General features: G+C 45.4%; 1 protein-coding gene across 13 annotated transcripts in view; it reads right to left on the bottom strand.

Annotated features, from left to right (window-relative positions):
- scrib (scribble planar cell polarity protein) overlaps positions 1 to 18,516 on the bottom strand; it is a 98,048-nt gene that overhangs the window by 47,815 nt on the left and 31,717 nt on the right. For all 13 annotated transcript variants that reach the window (XM_056299393.1, XM_056299382.1, XM_056299389.1 and 10 more), the window contains 5 exons: positions 5,137 to 5,254; positions 3,528 to 3,606; positions 1,408 to 1,497; positions 513 to 569; positions 238 to 301 (listed from right to left, as the gene is read on the bottom strand). In XM_056299393.1, coding sequence (XP_056155368.1) covers positions 238 to 301; positions 513 to 569; positions 1,408 to 1,497; positions 3,528 to 3,606; positions 5,137 to 5,254 — 408 coding nt within the window. The remainder of the gene's footprint in view (positions 1 to 237; positions 302 to 512; positions 570 to 1,407; positions 1,498 to 3,527; positions 3,607 to 5,136; positions 5,255 to 18,516) is intronic.

Raw genomic sequence — 18,516 nt, 5'->3', positions numbered from 1 at the left:
GCACTCACTCTAGGGTACAGTACATATAGGGCCCCAGGTCTGACAGACCGGCTCTACCGCGTTTGTGTGGTAAATATGTGGTTTACATCCTAAATTTTGTTATGCCTCTGTTGCCACACTAGTAGCTCAAACATAAAAAAAATGTCTCTTTTTATGTCTTTGAGCACCTGACAAGAGTGAAATGTGAAAATGAATGTCAGGCGGTAGAAAAATGAGGTGGTAAGATGCTTGGCTTACCAAATTTTCCAGTTCATTGCTGCCCAGGTCCAGCTGTTCCAGTTTCACCAGGAAAGAGAGTGACCTAAATGTGGACAGAGAACAGCACAGTCAAGTCACATGCCTGCAGCATAGAATGAAGAGGGGCACACCTATGCAGATGCAAATCATTCACACGTGCCAACATAAGAGAGGAATGCTCTTAAACGTCACAATGCTTAAGTCAGCAGTAGGTGCTGCCGTGAACCTTTGAACTAATTCTTCAATATCTCGCGCCTGCAGGAGAGGACACTTACGAGGGCAGAGACTTCAGCAGGTTCTCCCTGAGCTCCAATGTCACCAGGTTGGCTAGACTGCAAATAGAAGAGGGACAGATGAAGGAAAAGGAAAAAAAGAAAAAACAAGCAAAGAAAAGTGGGTGAGGACAGGGATGGAGGATTGGGGGTTGTTAGTCAGATGGTGGGTCTGCTCGTCTGGGCTGTCTTGGCATGGTGAGGGGCTTCTCCATCTGTCCGGGCACAGCAGTGGCCCAGGGAACAGCTACTAACTGAGATCCTGCTTGGCAATGAAATGTAACCTCATCAAAGCTTTCCTTGGTCTACTACTTTACAATACCTCATCAAGAATATATTTTTGATTATGCTTTTATATTTATAATATTTACCATTTCTTGTACAGGCATAATCGGATACAATTTATCTCAACTAATCCTGTTATGTTGGTGTATGTTGAATTTGTCACTTACAGACTTTATTCAACATGTTCTGGTCATTATGTTCTGGCTTTGTGAAACCAGCTGGTTATAATGCTGTGTTTTCTCACCGCACATATGCTGCTATTTCATGCACTCTCAAAAACTTTTAATCAATGACTTACGACCGGTGGTCTTACAACATGTATATGTTCTATATTCCATGACTTACTTTTAACTTGCATTTTTTTATTCTAATTTTCCATTTCTATTCCCTTTTATTTTGCTACTGTACCAATGCATACTCACCACAGGGACTAAGGTTTTATTCGGCGGTCTTCATGAAATAGTGTTTTAGTGTAGTTCAACTTTACAATTAAACTCCGCAGTTAAATGTGAAAATTGAAAGTACAAATAATATACTGACTGATTAATAGCGCAGCATCACTATGTATGAATGTCTTTTGTGCGCTGAGGTGATGAGGCCATTGTGTACTTACTTTCCAATGTCATTGGGCAGCGACTGCAATGACACATCATTGAGTGCTAGGTGAGCGAGCGCTCTGAGTTGAGTGAAACCATCTGGCAATCTGAAGAGCGTGAAAGAAAGACAAAAGTGAGGAGAGGGAAAAAAGCAAGTTAGAGCAGTGGTTCTCAAAGCGGGACCCAAGGACCATCAGTAGTCCTCGAACTGGCCCCACTATATATAGTTCAATACATCAGAAATGTAGAATGTATAATAATGAGCATCCTAATCAACAGAATCTCACGGGAAAAAAATCTTATGTTTGTGTGGGTCCGTGATGAATGGGGGGGGGGGGTGGAGGCCCCCCCCCCACACACACACACACACTTGAAGTATTTTATATAAAAGCTTAAAGCTTAGACTGTTGACAGATGACGGATCACCCTTCTGGAGAGTTCCATCTGCAAAAGTATTCAGCATCGAAGCCCCTGCCAAAAGCTTCGCTGGTATTCTATAGGAGGAAGTTAAATAGGAGAAAAATGCTGCCCTTGTTGGCTTGACGTGACACTTTCCATCAAATACAGAGTCATGACTGGGTCAGGGAGCAGCACAGTCACACAGTCATGCACTGTGCATAATCTCATCTCAGCTAGCGCCTGTTTTCATGTGTATAACACACACACACACACACAAGTATTGAAACTTCAATGCACACATACTTGCACACACATTTTGAAACAACTCATCGCACATTAACTGGGAAGCAGAAAAATAACAGCACACAAAAGGCAATCATCATGCTTTGTAAAATTAATCAAAGCAGTTCCCCATAAAGATACTAGCTGTTTCTATCCAACTTTTGACTAAATGTTGAGTGAAAAATGGAATGCCGCAATGTGCAAATTGATTCAACTGCCGAAGAACCAGCTGAACCTGAACGAAAAACAAAAAGGAAATTTGTGAAATATCCCAGCATCTTTGAGCTGTACAGAAAATTACACTGCAAAGCACAAACAACATACACCTCGATAAGTGACACATCAAGTTCACTATATTGAGGTAGCACAGCCTACAGAACCACGGGGCTAGACCAGCACTGGAGCTCGAAACAAGACGAGCGGGCAGCTCAACGACATAATGAGGTGGAGGCTGCAAGAGCTGGCACACCCATTGATGGGCTGATGAACATCACCATTCGCAAGATTAATGCCGCCAACCAGGAGATCCTTATAAAACTTTTCAACACTGCATATTATGTTCTGAAAAATGAGGAATGCTTTACATCCTTACCTCGTCTGCTGGATCATCAAATAAAGAACGGATCTGATTTGGTGTGACTGACAAGCTACAGGACGGATCAGGCATGCAGGAGGTAACGTTTGTTTAATTAACTTATTATAGGCTAATTTACGGTAACACATTGGAGATTAACGTTCGATCTTAGTATGTTATATAGTTATGTTTTTTCATTATTATTTTTTTTGTGTGGATTTTTCCTCCTTTTTCTCGCCAATTGAAGTTGGCCAATTATCCCACTCTTCCGAGCCGTCCTGCTTGCTGCTCCACCACCTCTGCCGATCCGGGGAGGGCTGCAGACCACCACATGCCTCCTCCGATACATGTGGAGTCGCCAGCCGCTTCTTTTTACCTGACAGTGAGGCGTTTTGCCAGGGGGATGTAGTGCGTGGGAGGATCACGCTATTCCCCCCAGTTCCCCCTCCCCCCCGAACAGGCACCCTGACCGACCAGAGCAGGCGCTAGTGCAGCGACCAGGACACATGCCCACCCGCAGACACGGGCAATTGTATCTGCAGGGATTCCTGACCAAGCTGGAGGTAACGCAGGGATTTGAACCACCGATCCCCGTGTTGGTAGGCAACCGAATAGACCGCCAAGCCACCCAGACGCCCATGTTTTTTCATTATTATTATGACTCCTAGTGTCTATCTACTTCTGAGCAAACACTCACAATATAAAGTGACCAAAAGTAGCAACCATATTTTCAGTTTCGGCAACCAAAAGCTGACGCCTTGTTGCCAGCCTGGCAACTATTTTTCAAAGTTAGTGTTGAACCCTGATGCTCATAGAAAAAATGCTTTGATGGTTTGAAACATAGCTACTGAGAAAAGGTATGGACTGCTTCAATCCATTTACCTAGAGAGGGGGTTTCCGCTGAAGTCGGCAATCTCCAGGGCCTTGCAAAACTTTATGCTCTCCGGGATCTCAGGAATGTCTGCAGGAAAGACAGGGAGGTTTAGACATAAGTCAGCACCGTGGACTTTCTATAGATCAAATCATTTCAGGTTCCCCTCATAATCGCAACCAGATGTTCTGGGAGAAGCGAGGTGAGAGAGAGAGAGAGACAGAGAGAGAGGAGGGACACAAGGGAGGACAGAGAGAGAAAGACTGAAGGGGTACAAAGGGAGGATGGAGGCAAAGAAACGGCAATGCACCTTCATGCTAATTTTTCCATCTGGCCATACTCATGTCAGGATTAAATCACAGCTCTTGTTACTGTTCCACATTAATCTGCATCCGTTCCCTCGGATCCTATGTCAAAGCAACAAGGGCGTATTGTAATACATTATTTTGAGCCATCATAAACACTCAGCGCTTCATTCTCACAGGTTGGTCATTCACTGGAAGAAGATATAATTTCCAGAGAGCCCACTTAATAATAGTGATTTGAAATATATCTAAAAAGTCTACAAGAAGTGGTAAAAAACCCATCGACATATTAAATAGAAAGTGAAAAAAAATATTTAAACATATAGAAAAAATGCAGAAGAAACACAGTAACTAAACATTAACATAAGATGTGACAAATGCATGTGACAAATAAAGTACTTGAACTTGAAGAACAAGTCTACAAATTAATGCTGAAGTGGTCTTAGAAACTACAAAATCGGATGCCACAAATGGACACTGCAAGGACCGACCATGTGCATGATAAGGAAGTCTGTGGTGAGCACTTGGACAGCGACAAATTGCTCAACAGGCTGTGTTGTCCAGCAGTTGGAGCAGGTAGAGAGATATATGGGTGTTGGACCTTATTGGGGCCACTGCACACTGAATTCACAGCAATTGATGCAGTCCAAATCAGACAGATCTCACAATTACCACACTTCCTGTCACTGGCAGGAGTATATACAATATCCATCTGCTTCAAACAAGGATATTGTGTGTGGGTGTGTGCGTGTGTGTGCACACACGCGTATGTTTGACTGCTGCTAAATTGCAGGGTGGAATACAAGAGGCCTAGATAAATTGTGTTTCATCTAAAATTTGTGCGGTGGCTCATTGAGGGCAGAGCCAGGTATTGATTTCTGGATGGCTTATGGGGCTGTATCATTTTCTTTTGTAGTTTTATATCACAAAGACAAATAGGGAGGGCAATATCTTTGGATGAATGTGAATTTTTTTGCATGCCATTAATAAAGCCTATTTTTTGTCTACTGACCATTGCTGGTCTGCACATTCCCTACTTTGGTTTGGTTGCAACCCAAATTCTGGCTCGCAAAATGTGCTTGATGAAAGTTTGTTAAACATGTGGGCCTCTTATTTGCCTTCTACTCTAAGGCAAGACAGCCAAGAGAGAAGGTCATTTTACAATATGTCGTTAAAAGAAATGTGTTAATGGTCAGGCTTCTGGGCACTCCAGCCCTCTTGTATTGATACAGTGGTATAACAGTGGACTCAAATACATAGTGGGCCACTGCGTATCTGCGTGCGTGCGTCCATGTGTGTTCGCGTGTAGGCTCACCATTTCTGGATATGTCCAGTTCCACCAGCTGCATGAAGTTGGCTACCTCAGGAGGAAGTCTCTGGATCTCATTGTCACTCAGGCCAAGCTTCCGCAAATTCAGTAGTCTGAAGAAAGGCTGAGGATACAGACAACACCATGTTAATCAAGGCAACAGACTTTATAAGCATACAGCTACAATTGTCTGCCATCCTCTCACACCAGCATGCATCGATTGACAGGTTTGCACAAAAGTCTTATTTGTTTATGTTTCTATCAGAGCTTTAATCCCCAAATATGGCTATGGTGAGGCTTGCATTGTGTTGGGGATTCTTTCAGTCTGGATTCAATCCAGCCACAATGTGTACACAAGCAATGTAAAGATATGGACAGGGCAGAAGGTAAAAAGCCATGCAGATAAAGAATAAATACAGCCATTTTAGGCCAAGTGTGCACATTAGGTTGCAGCGATCACTTGAACTCCAGTCTTTGGCATGGTTTAAGTGGAAAGAGTCACTGTATCATTAGACACAGTGTGGCTACTTTTTCTAGGTTCTTCTTAGACCACAGACGTATATCAGTGCAGACATTTCTGCCGTTAATCATCAAAGCACCATAACTGTAACTGCAAAACCAGTATGCACACAAGAAGTGCTGTGTATTCATATGGGACATGCCTCTAGAACCAGTTTCAAAAACATTCCATCCACATATTCCCGAAAACCCCTCTCACTATGGAAACATCAGCCAAACAAAGTGGATTTCGAGAGGAGAGGAGAGGAGAGGAGAGAGGAAAGGAGAAAAAGAGAGAGCGCCGGGCCTGTGGCCATGCCAAGTGCTTTCACAAGAACACAGTTGTTGGACCAGACAGCACTCGAACATTCCTTGTCCTGCTACACCGTGTGTGACCGTTTGTGTATGTTTGTGTGTGTTTGTCCTTTGCTGCTCAGATGGACCAACAGACAAGCTGGCGAGGGAACCGGGAACGAGGGAAGCCGGCCAAAACTATGCAGCGATTAACTCCTCAAACAGCCCCTGGTTCTGCAGCCCACAGAGGACCCACTGTCTATCTCGTTAATCTACGGTCAGATTCTCCCACTCCATCAGGATCGAAATTATAAAAGGAACTTAATAATCTGGGCTGTTTTGGTTAGGAATTTGATGGAATTCATTATTCTGGGATGCATTCTGACCGTATGCACACGAAAGTCTGACAACTTGGAAAGTGGACCCTTATTCAACCTAAGCCTTGGGCTTTCTGAGTGACCCTACGTTAAGACGACCCCTTTGTGTGTTGATAACCCTGGGGATTGATATGATTAACTGGAAAACCAGAAAAATAGTAGGTTGATTGTTCTCAACTAGGAATGGAATTTCACAATTGTATTGGTGTAACACCTGTTTAGAGGGAAAGTATAAATGAAGAGCAAAGGAAATGAAGTGTAACTGCAATGCCCTTGCCTGACAGTGGTGGAAAGTGCACACACACACACGCACACAAGGTGGCAGCTCTACAATTACTCTGCCAAAGGGAAGAATGCATCTGCTCTGTTCCTTGGTGTCAGACATTTCTTATTTTTAACTAGCTGTGTGCTTTGGGTTTAAGATGGGGGAATGGAGTGTCAATACCAGCAAGAATATTTCCCCTGAGCCATAAGGCACACCCGGGGCAGATCAGGAAGCTTGCATAGTAACCAAGAGATCATGTTAAGATTAGGACACAGTGGTCTGTGTCCACTGACCACAGTGGGTGGTGAGTCAAAAATATACAAGCCACTTCCACCATCTTGAGAGCAAACTACATGTTGTGAATACACCGACACCCACAAATGTTAATTGGTTGCCTGCCATGATGCATTGTAGTGCTGACAACTATACCTAGTGTTTACATTTACAAAATATACAAGCATTCAATTGATGGCTAATGTCAGCTTCCCACTGTTATGGAGAGTGAGACAGGTGAAGAGAGACAGACAGAGAAACACAAAATGATGCAGAGAGAGAGAGAGCCATAGAGTTTGTAACTCAGTGGGTCCAAGAGGTGACAGGTATCAGATGGCATAAAGAGGAAATAGGAGCTGAGGAGGACCAGATGAAGACCAGATGGAAGACATCCACTGGGAGGGGTTGCACCCTCCCAGGCTGAACAGGTGACACAAGTGGGTGGGATGGGGGGAATCAGTGACGCTTGGAAACACAAGCACACAGATGTACATACAAGCTGCAGATTCAGACAAATACAGAATTCAATGCCTTATTTTTCTTAATTACCCTGGTCTCTAAGTTCAGGGTCGTCTTTGACAGAATATTTGGCTCAACTAGCGTAAGGCCTACACTAAAACACTCAGTTGACTTTGCTTCCGACTTATATCATGTGAAGAGAAAGAGCTAAACAGAAGAGAAGATTCTTCCATCCAGGCCAATGCAATCAGCTAATAAAAGCCTTTGCATTGCTGCATTCCTCCACCAATCCCTCACTGCACCCTCCTCTCTTGAGACTGTCCAGAGCTTGGTCAGTGATGGGAGGGAAGCTGGACTGTAATGCAATCAGGCCCATGAACGGCCAATTATGAACACTAACAAAGACGGCCATTCACTCTGCTGCAAAGTGGATGCTCATAGCCATGTTCTGTAGTCCTTCTATGAACCAGCCTGAACAAAGGGCTACTCCAACATCAGAGTAGTGCTATAGCACAAAAGCTGGCTCTTTATCTCTCCAGCCCCACAGTTTCAACAGCAAGGGTTAATAGGTAAATTCAAGTGAAATCACAGGGGTAAAAATCCTATTCATTTGTTAAGTGTGTATTTGGCGTCTCTTTGGAGGGCTTATGAGAAAACATCTAGGCCTTACTTAACCAAATGTTGATATTTGTGTTAGATTTCAAAATGGATGCGTTTTAAATTGCAAAAAAATTTCATATGACAGACTTCAGGGTTATTTCCCCCAGGAGACAATGACAGACTGTCAATCAGGCAACACTCCTCTTGTTATAAATGTTAAATTACAACAAATGCAGTCAAATTACAGAATACTACTCTTTATTTGTCAAAGTGAAACAAAAACTTAAGCACACTAGGATTTGTGATACCATCAAATGATGATTTAAGCGATGAAAAATGGCTCAAACTAAAGTCTCCCCGCTACCCGACCCCCCAGTGAATAAGCAATGAAACCGGGGAGAAACAACAGTTATGCCTAAGCACAGAAAGGTCAGTGGGTCAACTGGAATAATAATGACTGGAAACAGTGGGGATTTAGTGTCCTTCTACCCCCTCCTAAATCTGTTATTTTCCCCCACAGCAGTCTGCTCTGTCACTCAGACAGCCTTTCCATGCCACTTAACAACATTTTGTATGTGCATGTGTGTGTGTGAGAGTGAGACAGAGAGAGAGGGGGAGAAAGACAGAGAGGGGGAGAGAGGGAAAGAGGGGGAGACAGAGAGAGAGGGGGATGTGTGTGTGTGAGAGTGAGACAGAGAGAGGGGGAGAAAGCCATTTGTTGAGTGTGCTGACACATCGGTGAAAACCAGTGTGCTACAACTGCTCTACAGCTTTGCAAGTGGGGCCCTTATGAGAGGGCCCGTTGTCTTGCTTTAGAAGAGAGTGGGGATGAGAGAGGCGGGATACAGCACTGTATAAAAGGAAATAAGAGAGAGGAGAGGCATGGAAACTATTATAGTTTCAGCAGAAGGCAGTGTGTTTCTTGTGGCCCCTGCTGTCTTGTAATAACTACAAATCAGCACAGCCCACAGGTAAAGTAGGACAGGAGAACATTATAATCAGGTTTTACCCTTGCCTTGGTAAGGAAGTGGAGTCATTTCAAAGTTAAGACTCAGTTAAAATTAAGCATCAGAAAGAAAAGAACGGCAAGTCAGTTGTACTTGATACCCGGAAAAGAAGCTGGGCAGTTGTTTGTTCAGTATATTTTCTATTCTCTCTCTCTCTCTCTCTCTCTCTCTCTCTCTCTCTCTCCCCCCCCCCCCCTCTCTCTCTCTCTCACACACACACACACACACACACACACACACACACACACACACACACACACACACACACACACACACACACACACTAACATCCTCCCGAGGGATTGGATTACTTGGCATAGCAAACCTGGGTTTCTATGACATCCACAACGTGGCCTTCTCCAGCTGGTGCAAAATGGATTATGCGATGCAGTATTTGAGATGTCGGTCATTAATACAGAATGACACCCTGTTGCCCATGATGAGCAGCCTGTGACTGGGGACGTGTGCGTGAGAGCCCAAGTGAGTGAGTGTGAAAGAGAGTGAGAGGGACCGTGTGGGACACAGTCCACTACAGTGAGAGTGTGAGGAGTGACATGAACGCTGAGCTCTGTTGGAGAGTCTTAGGGGCAGCTGCACTCTGTCCAGCTTGGCATTCACTCTTCTCTGGGGCTAAATGTGTGTGAGTGTGCCGCAGGATGAGGAGGTGAGTGAGTGTGTTTTTGTATGTGTGTGCGCGCGTGCACGTGTAAACTTAAGCCAGAGGGCAGGAGATCCTGTACTGCGAGTACTAAAGTCTGCACACACCCACATATACGCACACCTGTTTACAAAGCTTAGGTTTACTTCAGTGAGGTTGGCTTAGAACACTTTGGTTACTATAAGCAGGACTCTGTGTGAGGACAGGGGTCCTGTTCATGTGCATGAGCAGGGGTGTAGTGGAGCAAGGATTCATGTTTGTGTAAGTGTGTTTATGCATGTGTTTATGCAAGTGTTTATGTATGCTGGAATAGTACAAACTCAGCGAAGGGAATGTATGCATTTGTATGCCTCCTGTTTCTCTGAAGCAACTTATTACAATTTGACAACAGTTTGTGAGTTCCTATGTATATATGTATATAGGAATAAAATCATAGCTGCAGTGGGCAAAGGCTTAAGGGACACACATGCTTCAGTGTTCCAGTCAAGTGACTCAATTTTGTTTATAACTTCCAACCAATCAACTCATTGGACCACAAAGGATATAGACAGAAGTGGCTCCTCCCCGTCCTCAGAAGCCCGCACGCACATATACCATCGTCATCGCCGGTCACTCAGGGTCAAGTATGACTGTCCTCCTTCTAGGTCCTGTGGGTCTTCAAGTGGGCATAGAGGCTGATCCTGGAGCCGCATATTTTGGGACAATGTGGGCAAGGGTGTGAAGAGGTGGTTGAGGATGTGGTTTGGGCCTTTCTGGTAACTTGCTCCTTTGTGGGTCTGCACTTGTTTTCAGCGGCACAGAGAGGTTACGGTTGTAGTGCCCGGCACCCTCACGGACAGCCAGTCTTCAGGCCTCCCTGTTTTTTGCTGCTTGTTCCCAGGTGTTAAGGTTGACGCCAAACCTTTTGATGTGGGCCTTGGTGTTATCTTTATATTGCTTCTTTGTCCTCCTGGGGCACGGCATCCTGTCGTGAGCTGAGAGTAAAAGACTTGTTTCAGGAGGCGAGAGTCAGACATGCGGAGGACATGGTCAGTCCATCTCAGCTGATGCTGTGCGATGATGGAAGTCATAGTAGGCATGTTGCCCTCTTTAAGGACACTGAAATTGGTGTGCTTATCCTCCCAGCTGATCTTAAGGATCTTCCTGAGGCATTGCTGTTAGTATGCCTCAAGGGCCTTCAGGTGCCTGCTATTTGTGGTCCAGGTTTCTGACCCATACAGTAGGGTGTGCAGCACTACTGCTCTGTACACCAGAGTTTTAGTTCTGGACTGAAGGTCGCAGTTTTCAAAAACCCTTTTACTCAATCTTGAGAAGGCCCGGCTGGCACAACTAAGATGATGGTGTATTTCAATGACAATGCTGGCTTTGGAGGACAAAAGGCTGCCAAGATATGGGAACTGTTCCATGTTTTCAACTTTGGTGTTTTCTGCAGAGATGGATGGGGGCAGGCATATTTCTATTGAGTGGGGGTTGGTAGAGGATATGGGTCTTTTTTTTATGTTAATGGCAAGGCCAAGCTGCTTGTATGCCTTTGCAAAGGTGTCCAGTATGTTCTGTAGTTCCTCTTCTACGAGGGACACTAAGGCGTTGTCATCGGCGTATTGCAGCTCTATGATGGATGTGGTGGTGGTTTTACCTTAAGCCCTGAGTCTGTTAATATTCAGATGATTCCCATCAGTCCTGTACATTATTTTGACTCCCTGAGGCAGTTTGGGACCTGTGAGGTCGAGGATGGTGGCAATGAAGACGAGAACACACACACACACACACACACACACACACACACACACACACACACACACACACACACACACAACTAAACTTGCTTCAGCTACCCACACACACACATGTAACATACAGCTACATATCAGTCTAAGGCCTAGTCCACACATACACAGGTATTTTTGAAAACTGGGCTTTTCCCGCTTAGTTATATAAAAAAAAAATGCCGTCCACTGAAGCACTTTTAAAAATATCTCCGTCCAAATGAAAACGCAAAAACACAATGGAAGCGTTATCAAGGGCATAAAAAACTAACAGGTGGCGATATAACCCTAACTTTAAAGCCATGTTGGCCAATCAAGGCCTAAAAGAATGCTATTACAAAGTCAAAAACTCCATTCTGTCATACGTGTTCCGCCCTCTTACGGGCTTCACTATTGGTTTACCCTTCAAGGCTCCACCTCTTCACCTAATACAGATCTTTTCCCTCACCACCCAATCAAGTGGTAGGAGCCACACAGTGCCCCACCACCTATAAAACCCCAGCGTCTCCGCAGCTTGTCTCTCTTTTTCACTCAGCCACCTCGAATACGGATCTGCAATTTTTTTTCTCTATCTGTCACCCTCCGGTGTTGCAGTTATGTCTTTTCCTACCAAGACCTGCCCCACTGAAACTTTTTATCTGGACAGCCACCAGGCCTGCTTCTTTTGTATCGGTTGGCGTCACCAGGAGGAAGATCTGCCCTGCCTGCCATACTCTACCGAGGGTGGAGTGCAAGAACAGGCAGAAGTACGCTGACTCCTTCCGCCTCTCCCGCGCCAGTGAGCGAGAAGGCAGTGGTCTGCTCTAAACCCTGGGGCGAGTATGGCAAGGAGGACAACTGTCGTGTGTTTGAGGAAGAGGATCCGGTCTCTCTCCTTGATTTGGAGCCACCGACTGTTCAACTGCATCTTCTCGACAATCTTCCTAGCCTGTACAAATAAAATTGACTTGACTTGACTTCTTAGGCCGCCAAGAGGATGAGTATCCCTCTTCCACCATCTCCTCCCTCCGCTGCTTCCCGGGATTACTTCACGGTCAGCCTTTGTGCCAAGCCTCATGGTAGGCCTTGCCCTCATGTGCTATGTCCCAAGATGGCACCCAACTTCCACTATGTGCAGTGTGAGAGGGCCTCCCCGCCTGGCAGTGCCAAGACCCCGGTTGTGGTTTATGGTCCCTTATGCTCCATGGAGGGCTGGGAGTGGGAAAAGGGAGTTACACTTATCGAGGATGCAGTCAGGGTCTGCCTCCTCCCTTCAGCCTCCCTCTCTGCAGCTATGCCGGTGCCTCCCAGGTGGTGGCACTGGCTAGCAACTTAGCTTTTCTGGCTGGGTCTCTTGACAAGCTCACCAAGAAGTAGTTAGAGCTGTCTGCTACGGTGATTACTACGGTCCAGACAACTGCTGCCGCCATTCTCTGAATTTCCCAGGTCTTCGCCATCAATGATAGCCGTGTCATGTGTACTACACAGGTGGGGTACAGGCACCTTTGGCTGGGCCTGTCGTCCCTGAATGAGCGTTAGTGGCGCCTGCTTCTCAACATGCCCCTCTCTCGTTATTCCCTTTTTGGTCCGGACATCAGGGCTTTATCGTCAGGCTGGAAACGGCCCAGAAGGGGTTGGAGCAGCTGGGCTCCCATCTTGGTCCCCAGCACCCCCCTCCATGGCAGCAACAGCTTTGTCGTTCACCGAGGTCCCCCCCATTGCCACTTCACCAAGGACAGGCCCCTGAGTTCAAGGGCGATGAGCTGTGGAGAGGCAGGGGTTTTATCGGTGGTGGGGCGCTGTGTGGCTCCTACCACTTGATTGGGTGGTTAGGGAAAATATCTGTCTCAGGTGTCGAGGCAGAGCCTTGAGGGGTAAACCAATAGTGAAGCCTGTTAGAAGGCTATGCACATACTCATAGAACTGGAGTAACATCCAGGGTAACTACTATTTTTCCCTGTCTACATGTCAACACTGAAAACGGAGTTTCTTAAAATCTTCACCCTGAAAGGAGTTTTCCAAAAGGTCTGTTTTCAGTTACATAAAACCCAGTTTGCATGTGGACGAAAGAACAAAATTTTTAGAAAAAGCTAAGTTTTCAAAAATACCCGTGTATGTGTTGACTAGGCTTGAGATGCAGGTGAACAAGGAGGAATCCCAGTTAACTCCATGTTCCATCTAAAATGATTAACCCGAGGGGAGTACTTTAGCTGGACAAACCAAAGTGAAGAGATGGGTCCGCAGAATGCTTTACATAATCTTTCTCATGGTACAGGAACGGTAGGCACAGTGACTGCTGAGATGATTGCCGGCCTTTCACCTGAATTGTGGCCAAGGCTTAAATGGCTATACTGGTCTTTTTAACAGAGGGCCAGATCTTAGCTCGCCTTTCATATGTGAACTAACACCAATTTCAAAGGGGTTTGATCCCCAGAAAACCACTTTCCCAAGCTGGCCATGAGCAGGAGGGGAAATTGCACAATATTAACCAGCCTATTCACTCTCCCTCATCTCGTGCCTCCCTTTTCCCCCTCCAATGCCCCCCCACAATCACCATCCCCCATTCCAACAGACTGCTCCGCATGTCCTGGCTTTCTCCCATATCCGTGCCCTTACACTGCATGCGCACGCATGCAGGCGTGCACACACACACACACACACACACACACACACACACACACACACACACACACACACACACACACACAGCGAGAGCGAGAGAGCTAGGGTGAGGGGCAGAAATGGAGAGGCGTGGAGCACATGCCTTTGTGACGGCCGGGCCCCTCTCACAGTGCAGGAAGAAAAGGCTGGTCTGGTTGACTGAGTAACTTGGCCAGTCACTCAAATCATTACAATGTGCTCATTTCTTTAAACAGGTGCATTCAGTGTTTTGGTATACACTGAGTACAGTTGTGGGTGGTGCCACTTGCAGACTGGGGTCACCAAGGAGACGGGAAACCTCTGGAACAGGGACACTCAGCGGGTCACCACCGTCAACAGGCAGCTCCACTCCTTGTCCAAGGCCAGTGTCTTCACTGCAAAGTTATATTAAGTTCAAAGCACCATCAGCAGCAGGAACACATCATTAGTCATTTCCAGGCATGCTGATGGAGCCCCTCCCCACCTCACAGCAATGGAAACCCAGAGTCCAAAGATTGCACATGAGTGGCACCCCAACTCTTCCTACCCCCGTCGCCCCTCCCTCGCCTCACTACTCTACCTCTCTGGGTTCCCTCCACTTTCCTTGGCAGAGAGACAAAGCAAGAAGCCAACACCATAGAGGGCTGTCAGTCACAGGCCAGCTCTTGCTGGCCCCCTCCCTTTGGCCTGGCCAGAGGATTTCCCTATTGTCTAAAAGGGCAACACAGAGAGGAGAGGGGCTGTAAATGGAGGGGGGAGGATGAAGACTTGAAAGAGGCAAGGGGAGAACAAATGGCAGGAGTATAAAAAAGAGAGTTGAACAGCAGAAGAGAGAAAAAGAGAGGAGTGCAGAGATAAAGGGATTGATGGTGGATTATTAATGATGAGTGGAGGGTAAACAATAGATTCCCACAGGGGCGCTGCTTTCCGGACATTCTGCTAATGGGGGTTGGAGATTTTTAGCTTGGCCTTGCTGACCAACACATTACAAGCAGCAGACTGCATTCTCACTGACCCTTTGCCCAACAACAAATGCATACATATATATTTATATCTCATTTTTTTCCGAAACCGTCGATGGTGTTATAAGTGCTCAACTAATGAGGAGCGGAATATCAACACAGATACAGGAAAAAGGTTTTAATGCATTGCAGTACAGGCCTATTTCGTGCATCGTGCACTATGTATATGTGTACACACACACACACACACACACACACACACAAACACACACACACACACACACACACACACACACACACACACACTTGAATGACCAAGGTGGTCATTTTGACCGTTTTGGATTTTCAAAGTTTCATAACTTTGTGAAAGAAAAAAGATACAGACCTGCCGCTCCCTGGGTGCTCCTAAAATTGTCTATGTTTGCATTAATATAAGTTTTAAATCAATTGCACACAAAAAAAAGTTATGATAAGATCTACCTAAAACGACAATGACGACCATGACCGGTCAAAATGACCGCGCGTAATTTGTATGTCATGGCGCGCGTCATGTCACTATTTATGACGTGTGTTGGTCGCGTCATTTCCTCTGCGAAGTTCATTGGTCTGTCCTAGAAACATATTAGCGTTCTCCAGTGCAGAGTAATATTCTAAACTTGATTTTTGATTATTTCCAACATTACTGGTTACAGCCGCCGTTTCAGACGCACAATGACTACCACCGAGGTGTTACAGTATTTACAGGCGTTGGACAGCGGCGATTTTATATCGTTTGAAAAATAGTATTAAAGTTGTTTAAATGTTAATTTTGGTGTCAGTTGTTTCTTAACAGACATATTAACATATGCAATGCATTAATATCTCAATTGGGTATTTATATTGACAGAATATGGAGTTTAAAAACCGGCGGTCATTTTGACTGCCCATGGTCGTTTTAGGTTGGAGTGAAATCCCGGTCGTTCTAGTGTTAAATGTTCATCTGTCATGAATAACATGTCAATAACAGGCAGGAGCGAATTCCACTGGTTTGGTTCAATCCAATTCACTGTCTTGTCATGAGCAGCGCAGACGGATGGACAGTCAGACAGTCAGAAAGACACAGACAGACAGACAGACAGACAGACAGACAGACAGACAGACACACACACACACACACACACACACACGCCTATTTTACTTTATTCCGTTTCCTCTTCCCTCACCTAACCTCTCCACCACACACTCTTGGTGTGGTTCACAGCTTAAGTGACAAAGACAAAAGCAGAATCAAGTCCAGGATCAAACCAGTAGCACACTGCTGAGTTTCACCTATATTGTACAATGTGCATTTCATTTATGGACGCATAGCTATTTCTATTTACGTCACACATTCACATCACATCAGCGCTATATAAAATGCAACTTGATTGATTGATTGATTGATTGATCAGCACACAAACCCTGAGAAACAGAAACGTATAAATGTAAATTTGTGCGTGAGTGTGTATGTGTGTTTGTCTCTGTGCACGTGGTACACATAAGTAGCACTTCCCTTCGTGTGAACATCCTCATGCAGCGACAACCCCCAAGCTGAACAGGCCACACAGAGAGGGGGGCGTAGCTAAGCCTCTTTGAGTGACAACCTGACTAATTCTCATCTACTTCCACCTGTCTGGAGAGTTGCTTTGATCTGTGTGGAGAGAAAACAGCCCTTCGACAGGCCAGCCATGCGCAGTCTAGACTTACAGTACAATAGAGAAACTTTGGACCTGCAGTGGGTGCCAAGTTCTGCTCTGACAGCAGGAGAAAATGAGGACAAACAGAAGCTGGGTCAAACCTGATAAGATAAGGGGATGTTCCTAGGCACATTTAGATAACATTGTCCCAATAACTGGTAAACAGATTTACATTACAAGAGGAAAAAAAAAGAACATTGATTGTGCGTTACAGTTGGGATGTCCTTGTTCCCGGGGCCAAATTTAAACAGTACATTGCAGAAAATGTTAAACTGAACAAAGCTTTGGTCTGGAAGATTCAATACAATTTATGAGATACAGTTTATGCCCCAAGAAGTAACTCTTTTTGCTGGCCGCCCTCCACAGGGAGGTCAATGCACATAGCCAGCTGGAAAAACAGTATCCCTGGACCTGGATTCAGTCTTATTCAAGGACACTTCAGGATGGCAAATGCCACCCCCACCATGAGTGTTTCAAGAAGGTCCTTCCAGTGAAAGCACAATCCACCTGCACATGATGCCACTCTGCTGGACAACATACTGATTTCACACAAACAGCCAAATTCAAGATGGAGAGCATGACGGGGGATGGAGAGGTCTCCATGCTGACTCTGCACTCTTCATGACTTCCTATATACTCACTTTTCACTCCTCATCTCAGCACTATTCCACATTTACCCACTTCTTCCACTCTGATACAAATTACACAGTGGCTAGCAAAAGAGGGAGCGTTTCAGTTTTGGAACTGACCCACAACGACCTGCATGGTCTGTCTGTCATGCGCAACACTGCACTCCAGCATTCACAAAATAATGACTGGCCTAAAATGGGACTCCTGCAGGCTAAAAAGATCCCAAACTTTAAGCAAGTACAACTTTCTCACATATGCAGCTAGAGTCTTGAAATTTAGCATGCATGTATTTTCCCCATTTGAACATTTTTGCCTCACAGAGTTCCATCCACTTATGTTTTCTGCCAATTTACTTTCTTTCTTTTTGCACAGACCGCTTTTACATCGAAGAGAATGTCACTGCAAAAACTGTGGGGGCCAACATGTTTAATATTGTCTTGTTTATATGGGGAGTCTTTGCCCAAATGAGAGCGCGCGCGAGAGAGAGAGAGAGAGAGAGAGAGAGAGAGAGAGAGAGAGAGAGAGAGAGAGAGAGAGAGAGAGAGAGAGAGCGCAATGTGCTTTCACAGAACACATTGTGCGATTTGTTGCACATCCACGATGCATCTATTGTGTTTTCACAGTCAGATGCTATCTAGTAACAGTCATCGCCCTTAGCTACAGCAGTAGTATCTCTTCCCCGGGCTCGTCAACTGGCTTGGCCCCTTGTCCTCACTGAGAACAGAACAGGCTATTTTTTTCCCAGCGAGTGTGTGGGTGTCTGTATACTCTTTAAGAAAAAAAGCAAGCTCTGCAGGGCAATATCAAGTCTTCGGCCAAGAGGCCTCCATAAGTCCTGCTATACCACCACAACACACATACCTCCAAGACTGCATTATATTCATAATAGAGCATTAATCTTCGGAGAAGAGAAGACGATTAAATACAGTCACATACAGACTGTAAGAAAAGGCAAACACAGACACACATGAGGCACCTGGAGCGACTAATATAAAAACACATGTATAAATAACTCGCACGCTCTCGCTCTTTATAATCTGCCTGCCCTCTGGAGATGTCATGCTTTGCTGTGATGTTTCTTCTGTCCTGATGTCTTCGGTGAGGTGAGTCGAGAGAGAAGAAATAAGGGCTGGGCGGATGGCCTGAGCTGAGGGGTTTACCTCTGGGACCATACTTCTAAAAAAAAACTTTGACTGGATGAGTGTGTGTGTGTGTGTGTGTGTGTGTGTGTGTGTGTGTGTGTGTGTGTATACTTGCATCCCC

The sequence above is a fragment of the Lampris incognitus genome, chromosome 19 (assembly GCF_029633865.1).
Source record: "Lampris incognitus isolate fLamInc1 chromosome 19, fLamInc1.hap2, whole genome shotgun sequence".
Taxonomy (NCBI): domain Eukaryota; kingdom Metazoa; phylum Chordata; class Actinopteri; order Lampriformes; family Lampridae; genus Lampris; species Lampris incognitus.
This window is presented reverse-complemented; position numbering and strand designations above follow the sequence as displayed.